Consider the following 12018-nt stretch of genomic DNA (forward strand, 5'->3'; position numbering starts at 1 on the left):
CTTCCTCTTGAATATGCTAGACAAGGGGAGGAGACAGACAGCGAGCGAGTCCACGGCTTGCAAAGGCTAAATTCTCAGAGCAGGATACCAGGGTTTCCAGTTGCATCAGAGCTGAACCAATGGCTTTGACCATCACAAAACAAAGCGCTCGTGCCTTCCATTTCAAGCAGGTGCCAGACTCGTTCTGCTCGAGTGCTCGCACACTTAGCGCCTCACTGCGCCAAGTGCCCAGGCTCACAATGGCAGACAGATCAGCAGCGTTTCCTGCTCCTCTTCTGGCAGGATCAGTATTCTAAACATGCGCACTGGGCTTGAACGCTCCGATTATCAGTGTCTGCCCTTCAGATCAGCTTGTCGTGTCACATATCTGAGCCATCAGCACCTTGCATACAGGGAGATTTCAGCAGCAACACCCTCCTGGGAAATTGCTTTAAGCTGGTTCAGCGACCCGAGTGGCATTGTTTGTACACACCCACTAGCTCTTTCCAGCAGGGTTGCTCTCTCTCTCTCTCTCCTCTGCTGTGACTTTAGCTTGTCGGAGAGCAATTCCTTCTAGCTCTTTAGCATCACAGCGACAAAATGCTTCTTGCGCTGGGGAAAAGACTGTAGCAATCTGTGTTAACTGGGGCACACACGGCAGGCTGAGTGAGCGGAGTTCATTTTTCCCCAAGCCCAAATGCCGTGCGATGGTTGGCTTTAAAAATAATTTGTAGAGGGGTTCGATTTTGGCAGCCTCTTCTGAAGGGCCATCCAAGATGGCTGCTGTTGTGCTATTTTCTTGCACAAATGCCGGCTCATCGGAACCAAAAGGGAACCCTGGTCTGGGAATCTGGGAAAGGAAACATCCTGGACAGCAGAGAGCGGAAGGGGAGGCCAATTTGAGGGGAAGAGGTGGTGGGCGGGGAAGGGGACTCAGATCTCCCACAAGTGCTTCACTCTTCCCTGCATATCTCTCCCCCATTCCTGTTTTGGCTGGGAAAATTTTACAATACAATGTGATGTACAATGGTTACCCCTTAGCCGGAATTCCAGAAACCAGAATGATCCAGAATCCAGAAATTTTTGGGTGCCAACATGAGATAGCATGATCTTGGGCATGCATTCACAACAGAACAAGAGGTCATGGTTCAATGTACACAAACTGTGTCTCACGCAAATTTATCTTCAGGCTATGTGTATACGAAACACAAATGAGTTTTGTGTTTAGACTTGCGTCTCATCCTCAAGATAGCTCATTATGTTTATGCAAATATTCCAAAATCCGGATTGCTTCTGGCCCCAGGCATTCTGGATAAGGGATATTGCTTGAACCAAACTCTACTCCAACTCTACACTGACAAAATTCAGGAACACAAAACGGAACCATGCTAGAGGCACTTCTTCAAGCGGGTGCTCCTCTTTTATTAAGCAGGGGGAGAGTAACTGGCCCTCCTCACCCCAGCAGTGTCTTTTTTACTGGCTATCTGCTGATGTTCTTTTGCATCTTTTAGATTGTGAGCCCTTTTGGGACAGGGAGCCATTAGTTATTGGATTTTCTCTGTAAACCGCTTTGTGAACTTTCTGTTGAAAAGTGGTATATAAATATTATTATTATTATTATTAATAATAAAATAATAATAATAATAATAATACCGGGTAGATGGGGCTCGTCAGCCTGGGAAGGTAGCTCATCTGAGAGAAGGAAAACTCTGATCCCAAACCTCCACTGCCTTGTGGCTACATCCAGTTATGGAAAAGGCTTCAGGAGTCAACCTCAAGGCAAAATCCGGAGCCGGAGTCCCTGAGGCAGTTCGTGGCTGAACACAGTCACGTTCTGGCAACTCCTGCGACGCCGCTGGAACCAACCGTATTGGCCTCTGCCTTTCCATTGGACCATTTCAGCGACGTGGAGAGGGGGGATTTGCTGCATGGGTAACAGCCTATCCTCCATACCTACTTTACCCAGGCTTTGCACACCGGAGAGGACACTCTGTTCCAGAACCACCTTTCAGAGCGTGACACCATAGTCTTCCGAGACTGAAGGATGCCAGCTCTAGATTAATAATAATAGATTCCTAATGCCTTTTGGGAAGCACACAAGGACTGCAGCCCTCAACACGGGAGTAAATCCTATTGAACACAAGGGCACTTACTTCTGAGTAGAGATGCACAAGATGTGCTGTTACAGTGCAGACCTCTGAACGTCTACTTAGAAGTGAGCCCCAGGCAATTCAAAGGGGCTTACTCCTAGGTAGGCTGCAAATCCTGCACTTAAGGAATCCAGAGCTCCTCCTTCTGGGGAGATGTTTGGAGAAAACATTTTGGAAGTGGCACTCGCCCTCTTTTGGGTGTCTCTAATTGCAAATTTATTTGTGCTGCAGTTGCTGCCCCTGCCGCCTTGCTGGCTGCCCCTCTCATTTTATCTGCTTGGTTGCAGCAGCCCCTGTTCTTTGGACAATGTCAACAAGATGCCAATTGTGATGTAGTCACATCACAGACGCCCGTGAATGAAATAATGTTGGTCGCTGGAGCCAATCAGATTAAAAGAGAGTGCGGGCAAATGAGGACAAGGCCAGAGAGGGCAACTGAGGCCAAGGTCAGCGAGGGCAAAGGATAACAACGAAGGAGTCAGTAAGAAGGGGGCCAGCATTCGGCCCAGCTTCAAAGCAGGCCGCAGCCAAGATGGTTCACTAGTGCAGTGCAGCGCAGAGCGGTTCAAGGCCAGCTGGGTTCAAGTGCTGGGTCAACAATGATCAAGGGGCTCAGAGGCAGACGTTGTAGCTGGGGTCAAGTACGAGGGGAAGCCAGGCAGCCTGGCAAGGCTACTCTGATTAACTGCTCAGACTGAGGAACCCGGGCTCAGTGGCATAGCTAGAGGGGGTGCAAAGCACTAAATTCTGCAAGGAATCTCACCGCAGCTTGCAAGAGGCCCTGCCTCCTCGTCTTCAGAGCCATTCTGGGCCGGGGGGGGGGGAACAGAGGCAAATGCAGGATGGAGTGCATCAGCAGTTGAGGCATACGCCTCTATTTTGCACCCACCGCTGGGAGCAGTTCTGAAGGGGAGGGGCAGCGGCCGTGTGCATGGGGCTCCCAGCAAAGTGCTTTGCACTCCCTCTAGCTACGCATTGCCCAGGCTAAGAAGTAGTGGTTATCTTATATTTAGCAGGGGGAGAGCAACTACCCCTGTTCGTCCCAGCACAGTACACTGGGTCAAGAAATATTCCCTTTTGCCTGTTCTAACTCTCCTGCCGCTCCATTTTAGCGGCTGTTCCCTGGTTCCGGTGTTGTACGAGAGGGAAAAGGACATCCCTCTATCCACCCCCGGCATAATTTTATATGTGCCCACCCCTCTGGTACCTTCTTTTGAGACGGAGGAGTCCCAAACGCTGCAGCATTTTATTCACTGGATACTGAACCTGCAATTACTGAAGACAGAGATTGGTAGCCAAAAGGTCATAAATACGCTTGGCCATAGCCAGGCGTTTGCTTCGGCCGGTACGGGGCAGCTGGCTGCCAGGCTCCTCAGGTCACTGGAGAAGTCTTGGCACAGGAAAAATCTCTCTCCGTGGGGCATATTGCAGTACATTAAACAAAGCTCCACACTAATGGTTTCGTTAGATACATTTCGGCAGCGCTAAGAACTCCCTCGATGTTTCCGAGCGCTCTCTTGTTTGGGTTGATTCATACAGAATTAGCACTGGCATTTACATTGGGCAGAGGGATTTGGAAATAGAGCTGGTGAACCCTGCACCCTTCAGAGGCACAAATGGGAGGAAGCCATCTAGCCATGTCCCCACGCAGACACGCTGGCTGATCACACCCCCTGGGGTGCCCTATAGATCAGCTCACCAGCAGCGAGTGCTCCCAGTCCTCTGGCGAGCAGAACACACAGCACTACACAGCTCCCCAACCTGGAGGTCTCATTTCTGGTGCCATTTTTGGGAAGGTAAGAAACCCTTCCAAGGAATGGGACAGCTTCCTGCAAAATCTCCTCCAGATGCCGGCAACTATCATAGGTGACTGACTCAAAACTCTGAGCGGGCCAGAGGACTCCTTGGAGAGGAGAGGAAGGGGTTTGGTGGAGATCACAGAAAGGACAGGCCTGTAACCCATGTCAACGTTTGTGGAACTCCGGCTCTACGCATTCAGAACTTGTCTGCAAGTGGCAGTGCTGGAAGGTGACCAGATCCGGTCCCCTCCTTGTTGACATTCCTATGCCAGTTCAGAACATTTCTCTTCTGGCAAGAGGGTGGACTGATGGAACTTAAGAGCCAGGGTGGTGTCATGGTTTAGGAACTGGACTTAGACCTAGAAGATTCAGGTTCAAATCCTCATTTAGCCATGAAGTTTCCTAGGTGACCTTGGGCCAGCCACCTTCTGTCAGCCTCACCTACCCCACAGGGTTGTTGTGTGGACAAAGGAGGGGAGCAACCAGAGGAAGGAGGTATAAAAATGTGAAATAAATATTTATTTATGTTTCTCTCTCTCATGATATCAGCGGCCCTTGCCTGTGCTTTCTCAAAGGTGTTCCTTTTTAATCTCTCACATTACTTACTTAGGTAAACCTTTATTGGCATATTAAAAGTCCACAGACAATAATAAATATAACATAGCAAATAGATACACTTTACCAGGTATTAGCTTCTGGCCTTTGCCATAGGGACTACCACTAAAAATTCCGCCACCAAGTTGGTGATGGGAGGGGAATAATCGCTAAGAAGAATTGGGAAAGGATCAACAAGGAAAACAGGAAGAGAAGAAAGAAAAGGGCCAAGTAGGTGGGACCTAAGATTATGATGGGCGGGGCACCGAAGAAGGATGTGGTCCAGGGTATCTGGTTCAGCAGAACAAAACAAACATAATCTATTTGGATGGGGGGTTTCTCACATTATCAACTGCCATGGATGGTTTGACTTGAAACCAGAAAGCAAATTTGTATGTTCCATAAAATAAAACGTTTTTTAAAAAAGCATTGCGCTAGTAGCCTCTAATAAACACAAGACTCTGAGCAGAGTGCCTTTCTTAAACCACCAGGTAGGCAGGACTGCTGAGGACCTCCAGGCCAGAAAATGCATGCAATTCTGAGTATTTGCAGAATGCCTCTCTTAAACCACCAGGCAGGCAGGACTGCCAAGGACTTCTAGGCCAGAAAAATGCACACAACTCTGAGCCTATGCAGAATACCTTCCACCATCAAGCCCCCACGCATGTGGGAATGTGGAGGAGGAACCTCTAGGCCAGGAAGTCCACTACCAAGCTGACGCAAGCCCTGCTGGCTCTTATTCTGGAAACCGAGCACCACAGCCGTTCTGAAAGCTTCATTCATTCCAGCCTGTTATTTGGCACATATATGCGGAATGCTAAATAGACACTCCAAGCCACTTATCCACCCCCACTCTCCTGCTTCTTGGACCCACTTAAAGGAACTAATAATTGAACTTCCATACAGTGGAAACAAAGCAAGGAAATGAGTTTATTATTCCGGCGATGCCCTGACACCGAGACTGAATAGCTTCGTTAAACCCTCTGCAACCTCAAGTGACTCGGCGTAATAAACACACCATGTTTTGTACATTACTGCCTGGCCTACTTAAAAGGCCCACATTACCCCCATCTCCCTGCCACACTTAGATTTCTTTCCCACTCCGCTGATTTCAAAGCAAATTCTTTTCTGATCTACAAGAGTACCAATCAGGAGAAAAATCAACCCCACACTATTCACTGTGACCACGGCACCCATGTTGTCCCACACGCCTTCCTCCTTCCCAATTCACCTCTTGGAAATCAGTTTCTCCTAAAGAGAATGCAGCTGGGAAGGTACATTGACAGCCTCAAAAACACAACTGCCCAGTTCATCTGCAATGCAAGCCACTAAGACAGTGGTTCCCAAAGTGTGTGCCCCCATGCTTTAGGGTGCCATGGCACACTCAAGGGGTGCTGCGGGATGTCCTTGGTCGCCCAGTTTCCCCCAGGCACTGCCATCTTGGATCTCGTGAAATCTTCTGAGTTCCAAGACGGCAGATCCATTCTCATTTTGGATCTCATGAAATCTTGAGAGATTTGGGCTGTGCTATCTTGGCTCTCTACTCTGCTACCTTGGATTTTAGAAATGGGCTATATCAGAATGTCAGATGCAAGAAAGGGCACCAGGATGCAGGTCTCTTGTTATCTGGTGTGCTCTCTGGGGCATTTGGTGGGCAGCTGTGAGACATAGGAAGCTGGACTAGATGGGCTTCCGGCCTGATCCAGCAGGGCTGTTCTTAAGATCTCACAAGATTTTGCAAGATCCAAGATAGCAGCACCCAGTTCAGCCAGCAAGAAGCTGCGGGGGCGTCGTGACCCTGGTATTTTTGGAAACCACTGCAGTAAGATATCACACCATCTCCCCAACACAGATAGTTTCCATTCTTGCCAAAATTCATGACAGACTCCACAGTTCCAGATACCTCCCACGTCCGAGCAGATTGGATTTTACAAGCTACAGAGGTGTCTAAGGAGTCTAGGTGTTCTTCAAGGCAGCAGAAAAGAATGCAGATGCAAATGGGTGCTTTCCAACACACCACATTCCAGGTGTTTGGGTCAGACATAAGTGAAAAATACTTGAAAAAAGACAGATTTAAATATGTAATTTGTGGGTAACAAAAAAAAATAATAATCCAGTGGTTTTCAGTAGAAGAGAACATACTAAGTTTGGACAGAACAAAAACAGAAGGTTCTGTTCAACTTGGTCATCAGCACTTTGTCATCTACATCCAACATCTGGCTTCGAAACTCATACAGCAGAGAAAGTGCTAGACAGACATTTGTAATGCCAGTGAGCATTCCTGACCCATGCAGGTCTGCCCTGAGTTTAAAGAACTCCCCACTGAGCTCCGTCAGCAAACGCACCCTCACCCCACAACGCCATGCGCTGTACAAAGCATTCGCCTTTCTCTTGGCTCAGCTGAGAACCCGACGACCCTTTCATAAGTATCAAACGGAATATGCTGGCAACCCTGCAAGAAGTTCCCTTTCAGGCACTGAAAGAAATGTCTCACTTACTTCATTGGCTTAAACAAGGCTTGGCCGTAGTTCTGGAATGTCATGATCAGTTTGAGCTGGGTGCCTCCCGACTTCATGGCTGCGAGAGAAAAAGCAGGAAAGGGGGAGAAAAAAAAAGAATGATTTAAAAGGCACCATATGTTCGACCCGCACCTAGCAGCTTGCTACGGAGCGAAATGTCACAGCCATCCGTCTGCGGAGAAAGCAAGGTCATTAATACTGCTTAGGAAAGCGGCATCCTTGTTTGTGCAAATTCTGCTTCTGGAAAAAGGGCGACACGGCCCCCCGCCTTGCATCAGACCCAGGACTGGTATCTCCGGAGGCACTGGCACACCCTCTCGTCATTTGCATTGAATTAACGCATGTGCAGCACATATTCCTCTTGTGATGGAACTCGAGGCCGCGTGCCCGGGGCCAACCTGACTGTGGCACAGACTGAGGTGGGGCACTCGTTGCCCACCCGCATGTCTACCTCTGCTGCTGCTCCTTCTCCCGCCCCCTGTGTTCAAAAATGAATAAAGGAGAGGAGAAGTGTGAAGGTCGGAGGGGGGGCTATGTGCAGCTGCCTCCACCACCCCTCCCTCTGGGACAACATTCCTCTCCCCTGTACACCTCCTCCTCGTTCTTATCTTCCTGTTCAAATTCAGAGTTTTCCTGTACACAGCCGTAATTCTTCCAGAGACAATTTGTTCTCTCTAATTAGAAACACATTTCGCAATACACAAGGATTTAATAAAGTATTTTGCCTTATAAATAATCACATAGATGGTCAGAGACATTCTAGCTGACCACTCTACGTTTATTCTTCCCCTCTCTAGCCTACCACTCTCCTCTCCTCCCTCTTCCACTCTGTTCCCCTCTTTTCAACTTCCGGGAGCTGGAGGAGGAGAAGCAAGTGAGTGGGGATGGGTGCTCCTGGCGACTTTCCCCGAGTAAGCCATCCCAGTCAGCCTCTTGTATGGGTTAGAACTGATCGCAGGCCCTGCCCCGTTTAACCAACTGACTTGGCACAAGACAGAAGCAGAGGACTCTGGAACGCCATCCGTCAATTGTACAAGTTCCGGGTAAGAATCAATGCTCAGGAAAAGAAATGAAATGGAAAAGAATGAAGGCACATTTTCAACGGGTGGGTGGGTGGGGGTGTTCGGAAACGCCCCTCTCATTATATCAGTCAACCTCTCGCAACCTCTCAACAAGGTTCCCTTCGGTTCCACTTGCATACATGTCATTAAACAAAACGACTCAGATTCTTTTGTTAAACGTACAGCACACTGTTCAGCCGCTGTGCAGATACCTACACAGCAGAGATAAGACAGTGCCATTCTTGAAAGAATGGCAGGAAATGTTCATGATGTGCCTAACCCCTTGCTTGATTGTGCACTTGATGAAGAAGGGGCTGTGGTGAACCAAACTCCTACCCCCAACATGAACAACTTTCATTTTACGGGCACCCCCCCCCATATCCATGGATCCCGTATCCACAGTCCCGTCCCCCCACTCTACATTTGCTCTACATTTGCAGCCCTTCCTGTTGCAGAACGTTAGAGGAGGAACGCAAGGAGTAGTCAGCCAGAACACCAGAGGAGGGGGATAGCCAGTCTTGGCTGACTGCTTCTCACATTCCTCCTCTACCAGGTAGCGACAGGAAGAGATGCAAATAAAAAACGCCGCAAGGAAGAGACGTGGGAAACAGCACTCAGCACCACAGTAAGTAAAGGGCTTACAGTGGCGTCACTAGGTGAGGCTGCACCAGCTGACAGGCACGGGAAGGTGACACTACCACAGCCCCACATTTTTAAAATCTTGGTATTTTTGAACAATATCATCATATTACACATCAATCGATGTGTCATTTAATGCAGAATGCAATGAAACAAACCACCTTGAAAGCTCTCAGTTCTGCCATATAGCCTAAAAACCCAGCAGGGTACATCACCAAGCCCAACAGCCGGGGCATTGCCCCGCCCACCACGTGGGAGGTGGCCCATCCTGGGGGTGACGCACTGGCCTCCCACACTGGGTGCTGCAAACCCTCGCGTTGCCACTGATGTTTATCTGCGGTTCTGATATCCATGGTTTTGACTACATCCCCCATGAATATGGAGGGACGGCTGTAGTTATTCTTAAAGACATATATACATAATTATAGGCACAGGACACCACGGTGAAACACCTGCTTTCCCTGTGGAATGTCCCAGGTTCAAATCCAGGCATCTCCAGCTAAACAGAAGAGCAGGGGAAGACCTCTGTGAGAAGCCTTGGACAGTGCCATCTACCACCCAGGTGTTTTAATTACTCTTCTCGGTGGTTTATTACCGATAGTTCACAAGCTCGTTACCAGCCCTGTATTTTTTAATGCCCCCTCCCCTTTTTTTGTGCAACAAAATAGCCATGCAGATATGGTTGGTTTAATTACCCTACTACAGCAAAGCTAGTCCCTCCAGCCATGCGGTTTTGCTGACCCTAGACTTCTCCGGTGCTCCCAACCCATCCCACAGGAACAAATAAATAATTAGAAATTAAAGGGCATTAAGCAATTTGGACTGAATGGGCAGTGCAGAAATGCATATTAAAGTCGGGAGGCGCTGAGCACAACACATTCTCGTGCGCCTTTGGCACATGGTTGTTTTAATACCCAGAGTTTCCAATCCTGGAAGCAAATGGATGCAGTCATGTTCCTACTTGCACAATGAATTTCCCCACTTGCACAATGAATTTCCCCACATGCAGTCACAACTCTATTGCAAAGCACATGCAAAGCGCATGAATGCCTTTGACTGTTATATCTAGGGATCGCAGGTTGGATGCACCGCAAACCCGGATATCCCTGAGGCAGGGCTTAGGGATGTCACCAGTCGGGGCCTGATGGTATCAGAAGTCAACAGCCCATGAAAAATGGAATGCTCTCCATGCTGAATATGGCAGCAAGACCTTCTGGCCTGGATTGGAGGGGGCCTCTGCTACCATTCAACAGGCCTTCTCTGCCTCCACCATCATCACACCCACTGCTGCTCCTCTTCTGCAAGACGGCTAACCATTTGGAACTGCTGCTACTAGACCTGGCAAGGGCTACCAGCTCAGCTGGCTTCCAAAGGGGGCTCTGCTGATGTTCTTAGGATGCTGCCCTACAGGGGCCTTTTGCAACTCCAGTAGAGTTCCCCTTATGTTCCGATACCCATTTTGTCCTGCGTGCCACAAGCACCCCCGCATCTGGCAACATGCTGTTAAAAGCTTTTTCAGGGCTTTCAGATCAACAGGTGAATGACTGGGCCAGTGTTATCTTATATCCATCACAGGGAAGGGGAGGGGGTGTTCAATCAACAGGACTATGGATCTTTCGCCATTCTTTGCACTACAAAGCACACGCAAACAAGTAGAGTGTCCTTTTATTCTGGCAAGCTCAACAGAGCAATCATCCACCCCAGGGGCTTAGTAGACACCTGGAAAGGTTTTTGGGAAGAAATGTCCCTCTCCCAAGCTCCCACAGCAGTTTTGCGGACCATTCACAGCACAAGGAGGCCTGGAGAAGACCCTTGGAAAGCTGCTGCACTGAGTTCAAAACCTCCATTTGAGATCAAGACATTTCACCCCACCAAACTCTACACTTGATCTTAGCCAAAGGGCCGAGAATCGATATTCTTTCTTCCCCCCCCCCCCAACTCTTATCTCTGAACAGGCCAACACAACAACTAGCTGCAATTCTTTTAAGATATCCAACTGGAGATCAGAACAAATGTGTTTCAAGGCACCCTACAATCAAGGCCACCATCTCTGCATTTTAAAAAGCTGCTGCATATGTATTAATGCTAGAGGCAGTTTTTGGGAAAAGCCGGTACCATTCCCCAACAGTTTATCATCAGGCCTGTTAAAAATTACCCAACAGGTGGATGCAGTGTCAAAAGTCCATTTCAATGCAAATGTTGCATTTAATCTTGGGGCATCTCAAATCTCCCCAAACAAAGCACGGAAAAGCAAGCGGAATTCAAGCCACCTTCTATAAAGATTAACCAAAAAAGAACACACACAGCCCCACACACCCCCTTGACCTCCTCATAGGCAGTGCAGAATTCACCATCATCAATTTCAAAGAGCTAAGATTTCACTGTGCTTTTAGCTTCTGCTTTCAGGTACAAATATTGGAAGTGGTTCAGCTCTGCACTCAGGAGTATTTTCCATGACTCCAATTGGCTTGCAGTCAAACCTTTGATTATATTCTTCCTCCCTGACCTCTTGTCCTTGCGCCAGTTCTTTCCTTTGCATGACCTCCAAACCCCATTGTGGAATGTGTTCCACATTAGCCTGGGTGCTGAGGAACCTCTGAGATGCCTGGCGGGGAAACCTTGCATATTGCAAAGGATTCTAGGTAGGGGGCCTCAGGCAACCCAGCTCCAAGTAGGGTTGGGCTTTTGCAAACCCTTAACCCTTTGATTTGATCGCTCTCAAAGGTTCAAATGCAGATTAAGAACATAAGAACAGCCCCACTGGATCAGGCCATAGGCCCATCTAGTCCAGCTTCCTGTATCTCACAGAGGCCCACCAAATGCCCCAAGGAGCACACCAGATAACAAGAGACCTGCATCCTGGTGCCCTCCCCTGCATCTGGCATTGTGACATAGCCCATTTCTAAAATCAGGAGGTTGCACATACACATCATGGTTCGTAACCCATAATGGATTTTTCCTCCAGAAATCCGTCCAATCCCCTTTTAAAGGCGTCCAGGCCAGATGCCGTCACCACATGCTGTGGTGTGCTAATATAATAGCTAATAGCAATTAGCTATTGCAGTAGCAATATTGCCATTGCTACCTCCCAGGCCCTCTTCCTCCGGAGCAGGCACCTCCGAACTCCACTCCATGGGCTGGATCCAGTGCACCGGTATAATCATTCTGGCCATAGTGTGGCAGTGGTCAAGTCTTGCAGCCACCTGTCTTCATGCCTGATGGGAAAATATGCCACCAGATTCCTGAAGCTTAGCCTGTCTTCCCCCACCCCTTTGGA

The 12018-nt window shown here is 48.6% G+C and overlaps 1 protein-coding gene across 2 annotated transcripts in view; it reads right to left on the reverse strand.

Annotated features, from left to right (window-relative positions):
- FAM20C (FAM20C golgi associated secretory pathway kinase) overlaps nucleotides 1–12018 on the reverse strand; it is a 58552-nt gene that overhangs the window by 31914 nt on the left and 14620 nt on the right. For both annotated transcript variants that reach the window (XM_066640505.1, XM_066640504.1), the window contains exon 3: nucleotides 7021–7099. In XM_066640505.1, the coding sequence (XP_066496602.1) occupies nucleotides 7021–7099 (79 nt within the window). The remainder of the gene's footprint in view (nucleotides 1–7020; nucleotides 7100–12018) is intronic.

The sequence above is a fragment of the Tiliqua scincoides genome, chromosome 13, assembly GCF_035046505.1.
Source record: "Tiliqua scincoides isolate rTilSci1 chromosome 13, rTilSci1.hap2, whole genome shotgun sequence".
Lineage (NCBI taxonomy): Eukaryota > Metazoa > Chordata > Lepidosauria > Squamata > Scincidae > Tiliqua > Tiliqua scincoides.